General features: G+C 53.1%; 4 protein-coding genes across 6 annotated transcripts in view; 2 read left to right on the forward strand and 2 right to left on the reverse strand.

The window, feature by feature from the left end:
* The window catches only part of GTF3C1 (general transcription factor IIIC subunit 1), a 44,563-nt gene extending 41,968 nt beyond the window's left edge, over nucleotides 1-2,595 (forward strand). Inside the window, exons 36-37 of the mRNA XM_059826404.1 lie at nucleotides 535-727; nucleotides 2,308-2,595. Of these exons, the coding sequence (XP_059682387.1) occupies nucleotides 535-727; nucleotides 2,308-2,529 (415 nt within the window). The 3' untranslated portion in view covers nucleotides 2,530-2,595. The remainder of the gene's footprint in view (nucleotides 1-534; nucleotides 728-2,307) is intronic.
* Nucleotides 2,596-3,327: 732 nt separating this feature from the next.
* Nucleotides 3,328-3,862, reverse strand: POLR3K (RNA polymerase III subunit K). Its single transcript, XM_059826555.1, has 3 exons — nucleotides 3,752-3,862; nucleotides 3,563-3,650; nucleotides 3,328-3,472 (listed from the first exon to the last, which is right to left on the reverse strand). Exons 1-3 carry the CDS (start codon nucleotides 3,860-3,862, stop codon nucleotides 3,345-3,347), a joined length of 327 nt encoding a protein of 108 aa, XP_059682538.1. The 3' UTR covers nucleotides 3,328-3,344.
* Nucleotides 3,863-3,909: 47 nt separating this feature from the next.
* Nucleotides 3,910-7,792, forward strand: SNRNP25 (small nuclear ribonucleoprotein U11/U12 subunit 25). Its single transcript, XM_059826409.1, has 6 exons — nucleotides 3,910-4,017; nucleotides 4,123-4,213; nucleotides 4,356-4,461; nucleotides 4,831-4,905; nucleotides 6,154-6,216; nucleotides 7,598-7,792. Exons 1-5 carry the CDS (start codon nucleotides 3,910-3,912, stop codon nucleotides 6,206-6,208), a joined length of 435 nt encoding a protein of 144 aa, XP_059682392.1. The 3' UTR covers nucleotides 6,209-6,216; nucleotides 7,598-7,792.
* Nucleotides 7,793-7,930: 138 nt separating this feature from the next.
* The window catches only part of RHBDF1 (rhomboid 5 homolog 1), a 38,104-nt gene continuing 26,756 nt past the window's right edge, over nucleotides 7,931-19,278 (reverse strand). For all 3 annotated transcript variants that reach the window (XM_059826408.1, XM_059826407.1, XM_059826406.1), the window contains 13 exons: nucleotides 18,453-18,575; nucleotides 18,135-18,295; nucleotides 15,600-15,851; nucleotides 14,862-14,973; nucleotides 13,876-13,950; nucleotides 13,166-13,327; nucleotides 12,958-13,058; nucleotides 12,155-12,218; nucleotides 11,589-11,683; nucleotides 10,547-10,622; nucleotides 9,953-10,053; nucleotides 9,523-9,676; nucleotides 7,931-8,690 (listed from right to left, as the gene is read on the reverse strand). In XM_059826408.1, coding sequence (XP_059682391.1) covers nucleotides 8,271-8,690; nucleotides 9,523-9,676; nucleotides 9,953-10,053; nucleotides 10,547-10,622; nucleotides 11,589-11,683; nucleotides 12,155-12,218; nucleotides 12,958-13,058; nucleotides 13,166-13,327; nucleotides 13,876-13,950; nucleotides 14,862-14,973; nucleotides 15,600-15,851; nucleotides 18,135-18,295; nucleotides 18,453-18,575 — 1,896 coding nt within the window. In that variant the 3' untranslated portion in view covers nucleotides 7,931-8,270. The remainder of the gene's footprint in view (nucleotides 8,691-9,522; nucleotides 9,677-9,952; nucleotides 10,054-10,546; nucleotides 10,623-11,588; nucleotides 11,684-12,154; nucleotides 12,219-12,957; nucleotides 13,059-13,165; nucleotides 13,328-13,875; nucleotides 13,951-14,861; nucleotides 14,974-15,599; nucleotides 15,852-18,134; nucleotides 18,296-18,452; nucleotides 18,576-19,278) is intronic.

The raw sequence follows: 19,278 nt of genomic DNA on the forward strand, positions 1-19,278 counted from the left end.
TTTTCTTTCTCAAATAAGTCCAATGCCAGAAAGTCTCAGCTTCCATGGGCCCACTAAGGCCTGGAGAAACTGCAGTATGGGAAGTGTGAATTTCCATGGAGGGTCTGTCTTTTGATGCCAGAATGCTAGAAATAAGGAATTTGGTTTCCTGCTGAGCACTGTTGCTGCATGTGGCAGACTGAAGCAGGTCTTGGATAACTTTTGGAGGATATTAGAGCTAGTAACAAACAACCAAGCAAAACAAAGCTTTTCCGGTCATCAAGACTCGAGGTAATTGTCGGGTGGTATAGTGGTGCTAAAAGTGCTTCTTGGGTGGTGAGCACCGAGTGTGAAATACTTCAGGTCTGTGGAACAGTCTGGTAGATGAGCGCCAGTCTCTGCCCATTCTCAGAGCAGCTGCAGAGTTTACACCTAGGACACGAGCAAACACCAGCAATGGATATAGTAAGAATTTCTGTTACGCAGAAACGATGATAATGGGAAGTCGAGCTAGAGTAACTCCCGACAGAGCTGAACTTCAATTGTCTTTTGCAGGGCCTGTGAGAACGTCTGCTTCATTGGGAGGCCATGGAGGATCGTGGATGGGAATCTGAATAAACCTGTGTGTAAGGGGATGATGGAAGCAGTGCTCTACCACATCATGACAAAACCTGGCATAACGGAAGGCGTGCTGTTACAGCATTACCTGGGGGTACTGCAGCCTGTTGCCGTCTTAGAGATACTGCAGGTATGTCAATCATCAGCCGTGTGAACTTTAATCTGGGTCAGCTTCTGCACTTAAGAGTCAGCAGCTACTTTGCTGGAAGTCCCAGGAAAATGGAACTGTGAATGAACCATGAAAAACAATCCTCTTCTCCCTTCAGTGCAAATCAACCAAAGCCAGAGCAAGTTACGGTTCACAATGAGGATGGAAGGAAGCCTGCTTTACCTGTCCTTGGAATTACTGTATTTTAAATTACTGATTTTAAAATTGGAGCTTGCTTCTGAAATGGATGTACATGCAGTTGAAATTCTAGTTGGTTACTGAAGAGTGGTGGCTTGTCACTGTGAAATACTAAGTTGGGCTGTTTAATGCAGCGTTAATCGCCATAGAATTTATCTTTATTTTTTTTGCTTATACACCTTTCAGAGGGGTAGTCCTTGACATAAGAATCAGACTGAAATGTGTCTGTGCTAGACAGTGCTGTAAATAAGACCACCTGTCCTGACAGACCTGCTTAAAGGCATACATCCTTAATTGTAAAACAATACATGGTGAGAAAATTTGACTTTCTCGTATTTTTTTTTTCCCCCACATCTTGAAGTTTGATTGCCACCACTGTTGCTTTGTAAATGAAATCTTGATTATTTTTTTTCTATAAGGATTCAACATTTTAAGTATAGCAGTAATATTGCAGTCTTTCCTGTAAGCAGACTTCCCCTACTAATGCTGGAAATTAATATTCCGGTGTATGTATGCCACACTTCTGTCCAAAGGCTCGTGCATTTTGGTAACAACGCAAGTTGTGTACGCTACCGAGCATGCACTGAGCAACCATCCTGCCTCCTCGGTGTGCCAGCACAGCTTGCCCGTATGTCCCAAGCCACAGCAACACTGCCAGGAGGGTGGCTGGGACCAGGGTGCAGGCAGAGCAGCAGCAGCCGCCAGGTTTAAGGCTGCAGTACGCAGTGTGCAGTGGTGAGGCATGCACATGTGGGAGAGCAATACAGATTCCTAGGCAACTTTTATTCAAATCCACAAAGTCAAGGAATTTACCTGTACGTTTTATGGATTGGAGAGCTTGAATCTAACTTCTCTAGCAATAAATTTGGTAAGAACTGGTTTTGAAATCATAGACAGAGCTTATAGCCGTAATATACCCAATATTAGTAAATCTAGACGTGTTACTAAATGCACACCAGATGTTTTCGGCACGTACAGCGCGCAGAGTGCCTTGTGGGGTGTTGCTGTGGGAATGAATGCTAACCCATTAGCAAGAACTGACCCAAAGGTTTACACCTCTACCACCATGAAATGATTTGTAACTGGTCCTAAATGTTGAGATCTGTTGTTGAAGAGGTGTTCTGTGTCAGTATCCAGATGTCAACCCCTGCGCTGAAAGTGACAAATGAGGATATACCCGGCTAGGGGAACTTGCTTTGTTGTGCTGTAACCTTTGCCATCCCCATGGTCTCCCAAGGGGCTGGAGTGAAGCCACTTTCAGTATAAATTGTCTAACATTTCCGAGAACACTGCAGGTAGAATAGCATTAAATGCATTTTTTTTGCTGCAACTGCTCGAGCTAAAATACGTGAATTTTTCTGCAGGGTCTGGAAACTCTTGGTTGCATCAGACGATTCTACATGAAAAAGCCATCCCTGGTGTCGCTCTTTTCTCAGCCAGTTGTGGAAGAAAAACTAAACAATCCCAAACTGAGCGAAACCCCGACGATATACTATGAGCCTACAATAGACTGTACTCTCAGGCTGGGAAGAGTGTTCCCCTGTGAAGTCAACTGGAACAAATGGGTGCAGATTATCCCTGTATGAAAGAGGTAAAGCTGAGTCACGTTAAGTTGGTTTAGCCTGTGGGAGTGTTAATACACATTAAATGTTACAATTTCTGCTCCATCATGTTTTTATTAAGTTATTTTTCCTTTTTACTTTTGAATGTATTTAAACTGAGAATAAAGCTTAACGTTAAGACAAAGGTAATATTTGATCCCACTCCAAGTATATTCTTTTCTTACCAATAACTGCTTGTTGAGCATCTAGTTCAGTTTCTGCTTTATCTCATGTGGTTGTCACAAGGCACAGCAAAGGCCCATTTTCCTTTTTTTTCTTTTTTCCCCTCCCCTACGGCCACAGCAGTAACATTTTACCTTTGCTTTGCCTTCTGCTCTGTTGCACAGCAGCTGGCTCTGCGCTGAGGTTCGGTAACTATTCTTTAGGGGAGTCACCTTAAGGCCTGTCTAGAGCGGGTTTTGCTGCTTTCCTGGTGTGCAGGGCGTTAGTTCACCATGGGTGCTTTTAGCAGAACTGCCGCGCCGTGTGAAATACGGGCCCCACGCTCTTCCCTAACGCCACAATGGTTTTTTCCCTAGACTTTGGTTTTCAGTTGTGTCCGGCAGCCGTATCCCAGGTCGGGTTTTAAAGCACGCAGACAGCAGACGGTTACTTCCACCCAGTGACATGTTTATTGCAGGAGGAGACACCCCGACCCCCCTTCCCCGCACCCCGACCCCCTCCCCGCGGGACGTGCGCTCCCGGGGCCGGGGCCGGGGCCGGGCCCAGCCCCTCTCCTCAGCGCTGCCGCGGGGGAGCAGGCTGGGCCCGTGCCGCGGCCCCTCAGGCCCCGGGCGGCCTCAGTCCCGCCAGCGGTGCCCGCACTGCGCGTTGCAGCACTTGTAGAAGGTGGTCATGGGCTCGTCGGCCGAGCGCGTCTGGATCTGCATGAAGTAGGCGCGGGGGTGCTCGCACTTGGGGCACGGCTCTGCGGGGCGGGGCGGGGCGCGGCGCAGTCAGGCGAGGCCCGGCCCGGCCCAGCGCGGCCCCCGCCCGCCCGGCCCCCGCCCGGCCCTACCTGCGGTGGAGTCCACGTTCTCCCAGGCCGCGGCGCCGCCCAGCACGTCGTCCACCTCCTTCAGCCGCGGGTATTTCCTGCTCGTCACCTGCGGACGCCGCCGGTCAGGGCCGCGGGCTGCGGCCCGCGCCCACCTCACGCTCCCCCCCGGCCCCGCGCCCCCCGCCCCCCCTCCGCGCCGCCCGGCACCTTCCGCGTGACGTTGCGCACGTAGGGGCAGGTGGTGCAGGCGAAGCGGTGGCAGCGCGGCCCCTCCTCGGCCACCAGCACGTTGCCGCAGGCCGGGCAGAAGAGCAGCATCTCCGGAGCCGCCGCGCCGACCCGCCCCTTCCGGCGCGGCGAGAGCGATGGCGGAGGCCGAGGAGGAGCTGGCGCACGCCGAGGTGCTGGAGCTCTTCCAGGCGGCGCTGGCGCGGCTGGTGCAGGACCCGCTGCTCTGCGACCTCCCGCCGCAGGTGGGGCCGGGGGCGGCGGGGGGCCGGGCCGGGCCGGGGGGGGGGGGGGGCGGCGGCGGGGCTCAGGCCCGCCTCGCTCGCTGTTCGCGGCCGTGCCGCCCGCAGGTGACGGCGGAGGAGATCGGCTCGCAGGTGGCGCTGGAGTACGGGCAGGCCATGACGGTGCGCGTCTGCAAGGCGGACGGCGAGACCATGCGTGCGTCCTGCGGAGGGGCCGGGCGGAGCCGTCCGGCGGGCCGGGCCGGGCCGGGGGTGCACCAGGCCGCAGGCCCGGCTGGGCGGCGTGGGGTGGCAGGCCGGGGGCCGGGGCGCTGACGGGGCTCTCCCCCCGCCTCCAGCCGTGGTGGTGGTGCAGAACGCCTCGGTGCTGGAGCTGAAGAAGGCGCTGCGGCGGCACGTCCAGCTGCGGCAGGCACGGCAGGGCGGCGTCCAGCACCTCAGCTGGTGAGTGGGACCCGGGGCTGGGGGGTGGCTCTGCTCACCCCACCTCCACCCCCTCCCTGGGGCTGGGGGGTGGCTCTGCTGACCCCCACCTCCACCCCCTCCCCGGGGCTGGGGGGTGGCTCTGCTCACCCCACCTCCACCCCCTCCCCGGGGCTGGGGGGTGGCTCTGCTCACCCCACCTCCACCCCCTCCCCGGGGCTGGGGGGTGGCTCTGCTCACCCCACCTCCACCCCCTCCCCGGGGCTGGGGGGTGGCTCTGCTCACCCCACCTCCACCACCGACCCGGGGCTGGTGGGTGGCTCTGCTCACCCCCACCTCCCCGGGGCCGGCGGTTCCTCCTGCCGCTGCCCCTAAGTGTTTTTCCCCTAGGAAGTACATATGGAGGACGTACCACTTAACCTATGCCGGAGAGAAACTGGCGGATGACAGAAAGAAGCTGAGGGAGTGAGTAATCGAGTCTCTTCTGGCGTCTGGGGGGTGCAGAGGCCTGGCTGGAGGCCACACAGCATCTGCACAGGCAGGGCTAACGTGGGACTTCGTGCCCTGGCCCAGGTAGCTCCTGCGCCTCAAACTGACTGGACGATGGGACCAGCGCTGCACGCAGCGGTGGGACAGGCCTGGCCCTGACAGACTGGGCGGCCATCCGCGGGGCAGGAAGGCCTCGAGTAGTTCCTCAGCCACAACCGTCCTGTGCTGAGTGCGTGCGTGCATCCAGTTCAGACCACAGCAAGGCACTGGGACGCGTTGCCCTGTGGCTGTCTATGCCAAACTCCTGCAGAACAGGCTATGCTTGCTAAGGTTACGCCTGAGGTATCCTGCAGAAACAAGATTAGTGAGAAAAAGTGTGAGGGGAGCAGAACACAGAGAAGGCTAGAGATGGCGTCATGCACGTGAAGCACATTAGTTCATCCCCAGGGAAGCAGGGAGCTACTCAGCAGAGGATGGGGTCATGTATGTGGTGGAGGGGATCCAGGATAGAAGGGACCTCTGGAAGTCATCTAGCCCAAGCCTCTGCACAAGCAGGGTCAGGTAGAGCTGGTTGCTCAGGGCTGCATCTAGTTGGGGTATCTCCAACAATGGGGCCTCCACTACCTCTCTGGACAACCTGTTCTGGCGCTCAGTCACCCTCACAGAGGGCTTGGCAGAGCTGCTGAGGTAGAAAGGTAGGAAGGAGGATGGAAGGATGGCAAGCAAAGAGCAAACCAAGGATAAGAGTGTTGGGCTCTGGACCTGCTCAGCTACATATCAGAGACCATCTAGTACCAACACTGAGAAACCACTCCCATGTTTCCATGCCCACTCTCAGGGCAAGGCGGCAGGAGGTGCTTCTGAGCGCTCTAGCTGGTGCATTCAGCAGTGCTGGGTATGCCAGCCTGCCTGCAGACCAGCAAAAAAAGCTTGTCTGAAGTATTAAAAAGTTAGCAAGACGGCCCTAATCAAAGCTGTCCTCGAAAGACTGAGCCACGGGGTGACAGATGTTGCATTTAAGGGAGTGTGGCAGTTAAAAAGAAAGATATCGGATCCTTCAGTGTTGGCAGCGTGTTTTATGTAGACAAGTAGACTTGTCCTGCATTAGCATACAGCACAGGATTGTAGGGGGTCCCCCTCCCACGGGAAAGAGGAGAGGCTATAGGATTTCAAAGGTTGCGGCTCCTGCAAAACTGGCGTATAACGGTGTAACTCTCCGTTCAGGTATGGCATCAGAAACCGGGATGAGGTCAGCTTCATAAAGAAGCTTCGAAAGTAACCTGTCAGGTAAGTCCTGAAGATCCGTTAAGAGCTACCCATTCTTCATCTTCCCCGGGCCTTAGCGTTCAGGCTCACAGTAGCTGTGCTGCTGCTCTCCGCTGCATAGCAGAGCATTTCTGCACACCTGTGTCTGCGTTAAGCTTGTGCCCTGGCTCTGCTTTATCTCCGTATCCCGGTCATGTTGCTTGTTTTTCTCTCGGGGCAAGGAATGATAATTCAACTACTTCAGTTAACATACATCAGGAGAAGCAGCAATATTTTAGTGCTGGCAGTGGTGTATCTCTAAGCCTACTTTGTGTTTAGACTCCGAATCTGCTCCCACAATGTCCTGAGGCTCATTAAATGCAGTATTCCTCTGTTTGCCCACGTGATTGCTTCTAGGACCTTGTGTTCTTTTAGGCTTCTTGAGTGACTGGAAATCACTGTCAGGAATGTGGCTGGGTGCTAACTAACCCCTAGGAGGATGGAGGTCTGTGCTACAGGCGATTGCCATCACCCAGGTCATTTGGTCCTTCTGTGTGCCTCAGACTCTCCTACCCGAGTGACTGTTCGCCTACCCTGTTCCCAGTGCTCCTGCACCATTCAGAGTAACAGAAACGTTCCATGGGTGCACGGGAGCAAATGCAACAAGCAAACACAGCCTGTTCTTTGCTGCTTCTCAGCGGGTGTATTTTGAGCCATTTTTTTCTCAATTGCTATAAGGAATTGGGAAAAGGAACGTCAGCTTACATATCCTGTAGTTTTTTACTCCCAGTTTCTCCATTTTCTGGTTTATAGAAACTTGAGTTCAGTGGATTCATTGTTCTCAGAAGACAGGACACACCACTAGACAACTTTTGGTCATGGTATTTCTGTGCAACTGATGTGTGTAAGAACACTTCAGCACAGGAAGCACTAGTAGCATGTATATTTACCTGTTTGTAACCTATGTAGACATAATTCTGGTATGATACTGCTATTTTTAGAAAGTTGTGCACAAACACAAGATGTGGCCAAGACTCTCAAGCTTAGTAAGTTTAAAATTATGTCTGCTTCCCCTCCACATCTAAAAACACAATCACAGTGTCAGAAGAACGAGTGGTAAGAGCAGCTTTTCCAAATGCTTGGGTTTTTTTCTTTTGCAGCTCCAGCTAGCTGGGTTAGAAGCTGTTGCTTTGTGACCACAGTAACTTTTTTTTCTTCTTTGAATGCTGCCACATTTGCAACATCCAGTGTAATAAAATGTGTGCCATGACAGAAGCCATCTGCCCCACGGTGCCTATTACCAGCAGTCACCTATGGCACTGGCTGATGCCCCCCCGGATTGTCCAGGCATGGTAGCATGGTGATAAGAGAGCTCAGCACACAGCAACTATTGTCACTGCCAAGTATCTTCTTTCTTTAACAGAGAGAGCAGAGGATGCAGCCTTACCAGGACCAGACTGTGGATTCGGCGCTTCCCTGGAGGAAAAGGTTGTAACATTTCAAAGAGAAAGAAACTGCAGCTGAACGGACATTCTCACGTGGTTTTTGCAGTTTGAAGCGTCTGCCCCCAAGCTGCATGAGGAACGCACTTTCAGCAATTAAAGAGACTCTTTAGTTTTCTGAGGCTTTTAAGGCCCTTATTTCCAGCTGCAGATCTGTGTCTGACTTGTTTTGTGTACAAGTAGAACCAATCCTTTTCTAGCACCCAAAACAGCATAGGTGAGATAAAGTAACAAACGTAGCCACAGACTATGCAGAACAATTAACAGTAGCTAAAACGCTACCTTACCGTTTAATCACCACCTTAGCAGTAGTAAACAACTCTGGTTAAAAATGTAGTATTGAAACTAGTGTAATAAAAATAATGGCAGCAGAAGAGGTTCAATACAATTGAACAAGGCACAAACATTCCGTTTTTCAGAGTCTTCTGAGATAAGGCAAAACATGCCTGCCAAGTGCTAAGGAGACAGTTTAAATTAACCACGGGCAGGGTTAGAAGTGTCATTGGATTAGAGGCTTTGTCCCCAGGGAACTGGCACAGCAAACGCAAAGACAGTCCATCTCCAGTGCCTGCTCGAGAAGCCAGTCTTTGCCTTTCAGTGGAGCTGTGCATCCAGGTCATATTTCTCGCAGAATTTGTCTGTGAATGGTATACAAGTAAGGAACTCGCACCACTCGCACTTGATGGGGTAGAAATAGAACAGAATCACAAGTCCTGAGAAGAGTGCAATGAAGATGAGCTGGAAAACTATAATTTGGCATCGCTTCCTATATAAATCAAACTTCCCAAAGCTAATGTAGGGCAGGAAGGCAAAGGAGAGGAAGAAACCACTGATAAATCCTGAAATGTGAGCAAAATTATCAATCCAAGGCAGGAGGCCAAAGGCAAAAAGAAAGAGCACCACAGCCAGCAGCTTGAAGAAAGCCCTCCATGGGCGTGCCAGGATTTGCCAACTCTGGAAGAGCTCCACAAAGAGACAGGCCAGAATCCCAAACTGGGATCCTGCAGGGCCAACCTGCAGAAGAAGAGCATTACAGGTAACGTCAGACACATGCCATCTGCCCGGCTTCTGCAGCCAGCTCCAGGCATTACAATTATTTATCATTCAACTCCTTGTTTAGTGTTTCTTGGGAGAGAGATGCCGCAGCCTGCAACTTCATCCTTATAATGGGGTTCAAGGAGTAAAGGGGCCTGGTTTGACCTTAGGATCGAGGTAGGTGTGAGGCCAGCAATCACCAGAACAGACTGTATTTAAGGAGGGCAGGTCTGGTCTCAGTCATCAGAGTGGAGAAGACCTTGAAGGCCATCTCCTCGCTCCCCCCACCCATCATGCACTTTTCTTTATTGAAGGACCTCGAAGATAGTCCTACAGGTCCTGCCATGCAGCCTTCTAAAGTGAAGCTGGACAGTCACATCAGACTTCTCCAGTTGTGGTGTGTGGACAGGCACAGTCCTGGACGGTCTGGGAAAGGTGAGCTCTGCTCTTTGCCCCACTCCTGCCTGCCACTCACACGCGGAAGGTCTTTGGCACCAGGTACAGATCTCAATTCCCAGCCTGCCAGGGGCCTCTCTTATCCTGTGGTTGGACAAACCCCCCCATTCATTATGAGAGGCAGCCTTTTTACTGCAGCCAGACCGGGCCAGTCACTTGGAAAGCCCAGGGTACTCCGGGGGATGTTACTGCAGCGACATGACAGTGTGGTACTATCTTCTAGCCACACATCTGCACGAGCCACATGCTGCATAAATGAGCCCAGCTCTGGTCTCTCTGCCAGAGAGGCACAGGCATGTAGAGAAGGCTTGTGTTCAGGGCACGTTACCAGGACCCTAGTCTGCAGGAGACCCACCTCTGCTCTGTAGGGTAGAAATATTGCACTGGCAAGGTTCCCAGTGATGCCACTGAGCAGGTAGATGATAGAGATGCGATGCCATCCTGCCAGCTTCTCTAGGTCCCGCAGGATCGTCATTTGGAAACAGATTGAAACCAGACAGTGCAGGATCCTGCCAAGTTCAGAGTACAGGAGCTGAAGCAGCAGCCACTGAAAGTCACCCCTGTGCTGGTGTTCTTTGCCAAGCCTTGCTGAGAGCTCCTGGTCTGGCCTTGCCCACACCTCTAATATCCCACCCAGCAAATGCAGCATGGTAAACCTCAGCAGGGACAACAGCTCAGCCCCGCCGTGTCCCCCAGGGAAGGAACTGCCAGAATAACCCCCAAGAGCAATCCCAAGGTTCAGGGTTCCCCCGCCCAGATAGTGGGAGTTTGACACCTATGCTTACCCAGCATGGAGGAAAAGCGAGAGCCAAAGGCGGTAGAACTGGTCAGGGACTTCTGGATTTAGGAAAGGGAGAAGTCCACAGACATCATCCATGCAGTGTACCTAGGGCAGCAGAAGTGGGGTTGTGGGGAGTGAGTGCCAGCCAGCATGGCTGGTTACTAAGGCCAGAGCAGAGACTGCAGGTAGCTCTGAGAAAAGGGTTTTCCTTGCTCTTCTCTGCTGTATCCAACACCAAGTCACATTCCCTATGGCAGCTGTATGTCCTCATTCTTCACCGCAACACATGCACAACCGAGACATCCACATTTGCTCGCCAAGGGAGTGGGAAGGTTGCATTCTCCTGCTGCTTCCACAGTGGCCCTGTGTTGGGCTTTTGCAGCTGCCAGCCCAAGTCCTAAACTGATCGCCAAAGAGGGACACATGCAGCCAGCACTGCCACTACAGCCTGGATCAGCAACTTCCCTTGGGCTCAGGGTGGGACAGGACATGGGACTCCCACCTACACTGCAGCACAGCTGCCCCCAGATCTTGCCAAGCTCCTAAGGGGAACAGGAGGGAGAAGGGTGGCCATATGAGCCCCCAACTGCATGCTTACCTGAGAGCAGAGCGTTGCCTCCTCATGGAAATAGCCCCGCATAAATTCACAATACTCCCGGGAGGTTATTTCACACCTGGAGGAGGCACAGTTATCGAAATGAGGAACAAGCCACATGCGGAAGGCACAATGGACCATCCTATGCCATCCCAGGCCACCCACTCCCCCTTTGTCTCATCCCAAGTCTGCCTATGAGAATTGACGCCTTCAGCTGCCCCTGACACACTGCAGTGTCTCTGCAACAGGTGCACTACTACATTCTCACCTGAGCCCAGAGCCACTCTCCATACACCCGTCCTGCTTCTCTCCCACAGGCAAGCCTGAGTCACCTCCACAGACTAACGTCCTGCATACACGGGCTCCAAAGTAAGTGCTGAAGCTGAGCTATTTCCCGCTGAGAAAGAACCACCAGAGCTTGGGGAAGCTGTGTCTCTGGGGCTGGGGGAGTCTTCTGCCTCGGTAGCCAAGAGTGGAAAGGAGGGGGCTAGGCCAAGAGCATCCTGGTCATGACTTTCAGGGACAGAGAAACTCCTTGGGGCCAGCACTGATTTTTCTCCCTAGCAGGGAAAGCCAGGCCCAAGCACTGGGTAACTTCTCAGGCTGAGGAGCAACATGAGGAAGAACAGCATCTTCCTCCTTGGCAAACCCAGAGCAGGTCATTTCCTGACATCTCCTTGAGTGCTCAGGGATGCCAGGCTGGGGACAATGTACCCTGTCAGGACCAAGCTGACCATTCCCAAGGAAAAGCACAGAACTCCCCAGCAGAAGTATTTAATTCTGTGGGATCCGAGCTGCAGGACCAGTTGAGCAAGGTACCCTGCCACACTAAAGACTCAGGCTGGCTGTTAGCTCCTCATCCCAAGAGTCCTGCTCTGTATGGGAGACCCATCAGGGCTCCCTGTCCAACTCCCCTTCCTAGCAGGACTCTGGACTGCATGTGGGAAGGACAAGGAGGACAAACGGCTGTGTCTACAACCTGAAAAGGGCCCCCTGTGTCTCACCCCAACACCCAGCCCCTCTCCATACAGGTAAAAGTCATTACCTTCCTTTGGTCCCAATGCAGCAGGGCCGGCCTGTAATCACGCAGTCCATGTGAAGGTGGTTGGTGTAATTCCCAGCGCTGTTTTTTGTGCAGATCTGAAAAATGACAACAGGCTGCAGTCAAGACAGCTATGGCTTTGCTTGCTGCCTGGGTAAAGTTGAAACAGGCCCTTGGGAAGAAGCCACTCCCACAGACACGGGCCTCCCAAGGCCAACCTCTGACAGCAGCATGGTGCCTGGCACCTCATCTGCCTGAGCCTCAATCAACACCTCCTCTCTGCAGAGGGATGAAAGAGGCCCCGAGGCTGACTCAGTCTCCATCCCCCTGTTACACTGGCAGGGCCCAGGACTTTAGCAGGGCTTTAGGTGGCACAGGGGAACTTCTGGTGTTGGAGAGCTTTGAGCCTTGGCTAGACAAAACCATGGCTGCCCTGATCTGGCGTTTGTGACGAGCAGGAGGCTGCACCAGAGACCCCTTCCACCAACACAGCTGTGGCTCTGCACAGCGGGATGCAAATGCCATATTCCAGCTGCTCATACAGGCTCTGTGCCACCGGTGATGCTCACCGGCCATTTGGTGATGTCATCTGGCCACTCATGCGGCTCCATCGAGGCTGGCTGCTCACACACCCTGCAGCAACAGAAAGCAGAAATCACCCTGAAATAACTTTCCCAAGCACCAGCAGCAGGCAGGATCCCCCAGGGAGCCACTACGCTGTCCCTGCCCGCAGGCTGTGGTCCCACAGGGTCCCCTCTGTCCCTGGCAAGGGGCTGGTGACATGCTACATCAGATCAGCCAAGGCTATGCTGATCAAAGCCACAGCCTCCTTCCAGTGAGCAGAGATCACAGCTTCAGCAAAAAGGCAGCCGTCCAAGAGCATGCAGCTGCCCCGCAACTCGCTGGCTCCTTTCCAGGTGGACACAACCCCAGAGGTGGGCCTTCAGCTAGTCCCAGCCCTACATCAGCCCATGGCGACCAAGGGTAAAGGTGTGCCGTGGCACCCAGAGGCTGGCAGGGCTTTGGGGCGGAAGTGTGCTGGGAACATGACTGCTGTACCCCAAGAAGGGAGCCTGTGCGGGGAGCAGGTGAGGAGGGGGAGAGGGATGAGGAAGGCACCCACAGCTCACAACAACCCCTGTGCAGGTGGGCAGCCAACAGCGGAGACTAGGGGGAGCAGGAATATCACCACACTCTGCCTCCCTTGCAGCCATTGGGACAGGTAGGGACATCACAGCCCCCACGTCCCTTGGTCTCCAGAGCAGCTGCTGTCCCATCCAGCAATCAACTGGCCTGGGACACCATGCCTCTCTGACTCTGTCACAGCAGGCCTGGCCCCCCCAGGATGGCAGCTGGGCTAGGCAGAACCTACCTGGGGTCCTGATGACAAACAGACCCAAATTGCCTCTTGCTTCCTGCCAGCATTGGTGTGCTGGGGTGGTGGGGCCACTTCACCCACACGGCCAACGTGGACTGTGGGAGAGAGGAGAGATGTCACCATGAAGCCCAGGGTGGGAAAAGCATCACCAGAAGTGGCCCTGAGCCTGCAGGGGCAGCAGGAAAGGGGCCACCGCACTCACTGAGCACTCCTCCTCCGAGGTCTGCACGCAGCCCGACTTGTCATTCCGCACACAGCAAGCCGAGTGCTTCTCCTTCTCCCGCTTGGCGCTGATGAAGCTGTGCACTTGCTGGTCCTGCCTCATGCACGGTGAGAACTTGGCCCCTAGGTGGATCAGGGCCTCCTGGCAGAGATGGAAACACTCAGCTCAGCCAAGGGGCAGAGCAGGCTGGGGGAACTGCGAGGGGTACCCCTATCAGGACTCAAGGGACCAGGGACAAGTCCTACATGATGAAGCCCAACACACATCAGGCATACTCTCAATATTTGCTTTGAAGAAGGCAAGCCCAGAACAAAAGTTCAGGGATTTCCTTGCCTGTGGCCCCAGAAAGGCCACTTTGGGACACGACAGCCTTTCCCAGGGGGAATGGCATCAGGAAAGCTGTTGCATACCACACAACTCCTGCATTTTCTCTGGCCCCATGCTCGGCTTCACAGGAACAGGGTGAAAAACAGGAGTGCCAAGGTCCATCCCAGCCTCCTGGTAGCCTGTATTGCAGGGGGGTTGGGGCCGGGAGCACCGCTGCACCCTGCCAGTGACAGCAGGGCCCCATGGGGTGTCCAACCAACAGCAGCTGCTAGCACCAAGCTCCAAGCAGCGGAGGGCCCCCGTCCCTGGGGTGGCATGGCTGCAGCACGTAGCCCCCCATTAGCCCACCAACAGCCACTCACTGAGCTGGGGCCGATCCAGAAGTTTTCCTGCTGAACGTATTTGACATTTTCATAAACCCCTCTGTTTCGCAAGACCTGCAAGGAGAGAAAGCAAGAGCCCCATGAGCTCCTGCCCACAGGGTCAGCAAGGGAAGTGACAGGGGCTTGTGACAACAGCACGCAGGATGAATAGAAATCCCCACAGACAGTAACTGGGCATGCAGTTCTCTCAAACTGCTCTTTTGCAGGATCACAGGTAAAGTCCCATCAAGGCATGGGCACCTTCATCTTAGATTTCATTTAAAATGTCTATCTCCAGCTACTTCAACTTTCAAAAAATCCCAGGGCCTGGAGACCAGAAAGTGGCGTCAGAGCCTGCAGAAAGCTTCACACAGCTCAGAAGCATAAGCAGCACCTGCCAGCAGCATGGGCTCAGGTGCTGGTGCCAGTGCTCTGAAAGCTGTCAGACACATAGGTGAGAAGCTCCCCAGGGCATCCCCTGCATGGAGCAGGGATATAGCTATAGAGATATGCACCCCAGAGACCTTTAACAGCACGTGGGAAGGCTACAAACAGCTTCAAGATCAGCTCTTGAAGTCAGACAGGTCAGTTTTGCTCCTAGCAGAAGCAAAATCCTGCAACTGTTGCGAAAACTTAACTCAGGTTTGAAATATTTCCCTGCCATGAGCATCCTTCTGGTTTCCACCAGGAGGGGAACAAGTTGTTTGAAAGGGCTCCCAGCGCTGACACAAGAGTCTGCAAAGAGCCCACCACGCTTTGTGCCAGATATAATTTGATGTCAAGAGCAATGTGGCTGCAGGAGGGAGAGAAGGTGGCGTGGGGGCTCACAGAGATGCTGCAGGCAGCCCCACAAGATTGGACACCCAGCGTCCAGCTGTCAAGGCCCTCAGGCAAGTAGCCAATGTGCTGAAGACTACGACACAAGAGCCAGCAGCTGAAGGCTGAGCCACAATCACGCTCCAGGCAAGTCGGGGGGATTTACTTACTGAATCAACAGTTTCATGTTGTGAGAACCCCACAGGGGCGATGCCATAGATGCACACAGCGAGGATGGTGATGAGTGAATGCACAAAGGTGACCCAGTAAGTGAAGAAAGGCCTGGATGGAGGGAAAGGGAAAAGATTAGAGGCAGGAACCCAGGCATATTACATCTACTCACAGAACAAGGGAGAAAAGCTGCTCTTTTTCCCCAGGGACCTTGGCAGAATCTGGGGTACAGGGCCAGGATCACCTAGGGATGCACAAGACTGGAGGCAATGACCTAAGGTCTTGCTGGCAGACAGACCCTGTTTACTCTGACTCCCCCATTACACTGGGCAAGCCACCCTTTCCCAAAAAAACATCCATGAGAACACATAAGCCTGATGCCAAAGTGTGCTATGTGTCAATAATGACTTTAGGGGAACAATCAAAGGCAAGGATACCCAAGCCTTCCTGTTCATCAGAGGACAATGGTGGTGGGGCAGAGATCCACAGTCCCTCCAGGTAGCAGAGATACAGACATCGAAAGCAATGCAAGGAGCAGGCTGAGCTGCCAGGGCACGGTGATGCTAACATGCTGATCTGCTGCAGTCTGCACCATACTTCGGGGATACACACTGGGAGGGTCTTAGCAGCAGGTTTCACCCAACCACCCCGAGGCAGTGACCTGAGTCACCAAGGGGCAACAGCAATCACTCACTGGCTAGTTTTATTGGGACCCCTTCTACGACTGCAGCTCTCACCTGTGATCATCCATGTCCTCAATCTGCCGCTTGACATAGCTGTCAATGCGCTTGCGGTATGTACGGTTTGTCAGCTTCCCCACCATTCCCAGGCCATATGGCCTCTTCTCCTTGGCGAAGAGCTTCCTGACGGGGACGGCGATGCGCTGGCCACGCTTCTGTGGGCTGACACTCACCACCTCCTGCCGCAAGCGGACCTTGGGCTGTGCCAGGGCCCCATCCTTTTGCTTCCTCCAGCCTCGCTCCAGTGGTCTGAAATAAAAAGTGGGACAGCAATGGTTTCCTTCTCCATGGCGCAGCAATAGGGATCAGCCCTTCCCCGGTCTTTGGTGGCAGCAGACCCTCTGTCTGTCCCACCACAGCTCGGCTGACCAGCACCTGATGGCAGACAAGGTGCCCTGACATGGACATTGTATTTCAAAGGGTTACGCAGCGCCAGCTGATGAAAGTGCAGGACTACATGCAGAAGGTGGCACAAGGCAGCTGTGCCAAACTAAGCCCCACCAACAAGGAGCTCTCAAGGCTTTAAAAAAGTGTTTCAGCAACAGGCTAAAATGGGGAGGCTGCAGCCAGGCACATCTGCAGCCTCAAGCACATCTATTTCCTCCTCTACTTCATTCCTCTTACTCTGCTCTCTGCTATGAAATGGAAGCGTAGTTTAGCCCAGCAGTGGAAATCCCCAGCCTTGAAACACTTTACTGTGATGGGACTGGCAAGTCAACCCCTCCTGCCCACCAAATCAGACAGAGGAGAAGAGCAGGAATCCAAGCAGCTTTCCAGACCAAGAAAGTCATACTGTCACATGCTGCAAGCTGTGCCAGTTACCTCTCGCAATCTGTCTTCCACTCCTCTCTTTATTTGCACCAATGCATGCATTTTTCAGGAGAACAACAAAAGCAGGCTTCAACAACACAATAAAAATCTCAAGCATCACTGTCTAAAGAAAGCTAAAAAATAGAGTATGCAATGAATGTTGCACAAGCTACTTCTGAATAGTACCTGCTTTGTAAGTCTCCATCATATTCAGCTGGTTTTGTATTTTTTTTGCTCTTAAACAGCAGTCTGGAGGCCAGGTCTGCAGCATTCAAGCACAGACCAAAAAAAAAAAATCTACCTACCATTTCACCCTCGCTCACTGCCTAGCACTGTAGTAGGCACGTCCCTGACATGCGCTCTAGTCTAGTTTACCTCCTCTGGCTTCCTAAAAGACCCCCTGTGCGCAAAGACAATGGTTGTCAGAAGCAGCCAGAGAAATCAGCTGACAAACATTTTTCTGAAAAATCACCAGAGCATCTTGGAGAGATCACGACAGCTCTGAAGTATGGACAAACAACAGGATGAAGGAGAATCTGAACCTCCTTAGCCAAAAACACTACTGTGAAACTTCAGCTATTTTCAACATTACACCTTGCAGAAGATGCATTTTTATAAAGCTGAAAGTCCCAACTATGTTAACCTTTCCACGACTTCTCCCTTGGGAAGTCCTTCTCCAACAGAAAGTGCAGATTCCACTGCAGCCTGCTCTTGCCCCAAGAGTTCAAGTGGTTTCTGTATTACGGATATGCTGTTTCCCAATATTTCCGGTGCTGGGCTATCAGCCTATGCCAAAATAAACACCTGGCCACCTAAAAGGACACCCGACTGATTCTGATAACAGTTCTCTGAAGTGTGAAAGAAATGTATTTTCCTCGATAAATAAAACTATTTAAGGAGAACCAAAAGGAGACAAGAAGACTGAGACCATCTCAGAGAGTGACAACAAATTCCCACCATTTGCTGCTTCCACTTATGTTAACACTGAGTCAAGTTCTTGGAAACACTTGAAGGGAAAGCACCAACACAGCAAGATGGGCCGTGAGCAGCAGAACCACAACAAGGACCTCCCTGTCTGCTCCACATTCACACCCAGTGGAGCTCTCTGCTGGGGTGAGCTGCCAGCTAAGCTAGAGCTGACTCGGAAACGACACAGAGCACTTACTCAGTACCAGTTACTCAGGTGGAAAAAATCTAGGTATACAGTAGAGTACCACCCACATATTTGTAGGGCTCTCAGCATCAGTGCCACACCTTTCTCTCGTTTCGAGTGAGGAATGTAGCCCAGCTCGACACTCAGCAATGCTTCACACTGCTCCTTGGAGCGAGACAGCAGTTCCTGGTGACTGTGGCAAGGGCAACTGCCTTCTTGTCTTTGCTATGTTCTCCATAGCCAAAGGCTGGGCCTCCAGCATCCTCACAGCTGATTTAAAGTGTCTTTTGTTTCCTCAAAGCATGATAGTCTCTGAAACACATCATGTGAGGCTGGAAGTTGCTGGAGAGACTGCAGAGGTGGCCTCAGAGTCACCTTTCACATGCACGGGCAGCTGAGGCAGGAGGTCTTAAGCTGGGTTTAAAGAAAACCCATCACTGCACTGCTCTTTGAGTTCTGCACCAAGCACCCACAGCACTCAGATCCTGGCTTCCTCCATGCAGGAGGTCCCACTCTGAATGGGTTGGCCACCCCATGTTAGGCTTTAGCAGCTTCCAGGAAGTACTCACAGTAGCAAGTGGCTTCTTTCAAGCTCATTTTTGTCCAAGGCACCTCCTGTGAGATCTGCCTGATCCAGAGGCTTCACCTCAGCATCTTTGATTGCAGCTTCTGATGGCGACTCGAACACTTCATCCGGGTAAGTAGAGAGCTCCTCATGAAGGACTCCTTCCTGGGCAGAGGAACAGAAGTCCCATCAGAAGAAGCCAGCATCACATTTGAGACACCAGCCGTGCCAGCAAGTGGTGCTGCAACACACACAGTCCTGCCAGACCTAGAGTCTTCCACTGCCTCAGGGGCCAGCACCACGCTAGAGCCCTGCCCCTCACCCGAGCGAAGAAAGAAGTGTCAAGCTCATCTGGAAAATCCACCGTGTCCTCCTCTAGGAAACTTGCTGGGGTGAAGCTGCGCCGCTGAGCTCTCCTCAGGGTGCTGTCCTTCACAGAGCGCCCCTGTAGCCAGAGAAAGTGGCATCAAGTCAGAAACCTCCCAGAAACCTGAACCCCAAGCACATGCAGGGCCACCCCAGCCAGCGCACAGGGAGCCCAAGTGCTAAGCTGGTTCACAATTGTGTGTGGAGCACAGCAGACCTGCTGATGTGCGACACCTCCCTGGTGAGACTCACAGGTGTTACCCCACTTCTCAATCCACAGTACCCATCTCCCATGCGGGTGAGGCTTGCAACATGCTCCTCTACTATATATCGTACAATGTCTCTGACCAAACCACGGAGATGGGTGGTACTGGTCACAGCAAAAAGGTCACTGGGCCCAGGAAAGCAAACACGTGGCAGGATGAAAAGGCTTGCATTGTAAGAGCCTCGGGTACTTCTGTTCTTCCATGCCTGCTGACCAGGTGTGGATGGACTGCCCAGAGGTCCAGGCAGGCTGAACTGGACCTGCTGGAACGCTCTGAGGCTGCTGGATGTGGGAATCAAAGGCCCCAGGCCAATAAAGGGAAAGCAAGACCTGTACCAAAACTTAGCCATCATCCCTGCTTCTTGCAAATCCTGCCTCCTAGACACATGGCTGAAATAGAACAGGAGATGGCTTTGTTTCTTCCCCTCCACTACTGTTCTCCCCATCCTCTCTGCTCAGCAGCTCCTTCCATCTCACCCTTCTCTCAGGGCAGAGCCCCATTCTGCTGCCAGACTGG

This window comes from Gavia stellata, chromosome 18, assembly GCF_030936135.1.
Source record: "Gavia stellata isolate bGavSte3 chromosome 18, bGavSte3.hap2, whole genome shotgun sequence".
Taxonomy (NCBI): domain Eukaryota; kingdom Metazoa; phylum Chordata; class Aves; order Gaviiformes; family Gaviidae; genus Gavia; species Gavia stellata.

Bases quoted from the DNA above. Each gene is read 5' to 3' on its own strand.
- POLR3K (XM_059826555.1), bottom strand. From the start codon at position 3,862: ATGCTGCTCTTCTGCCCGGCCTGCGGCAACGTGCTGGTGGCCGAGGAG. The intron at 3,651-3,751 runs GTGCCGGGCGGC...CGGCGTCCGCAG, and splicing joins TGCGCAACGTCACGCGGAAG to GTGACGAGCAGGAAATACCC. The intron at 3,473-3,562 runs GTAGGGCCGGGC...CCCGCCCCGCAG, and splicing joins GAACGTGGACTCCACCGCAG to AGCCGTGCCCCAAGTGCGAG.
- SNRNP25 (XM_059826409.1), top strand. From the start codon at position 3,910: ATGGCGGAGGCCGAGGAGGAGCTGGCGCACGCCGAGGTGCTGGAGCTC. The intron at 4,018-4,122 runs GTGGGGCCGGGG...TGCCGCCCGCAG, and splicing joins TCTGCGACCTCCCGCCGCAG to GTGACGGCGGAGGAGATCGG. The intron at 4,214-4,355 runs GTGCGTCCTGCG...CCCCGCCTCCAG, and splicing joins GGCGGACGGCGAGACCATGC to CCGTGGTGGTGGTGCAGAAC.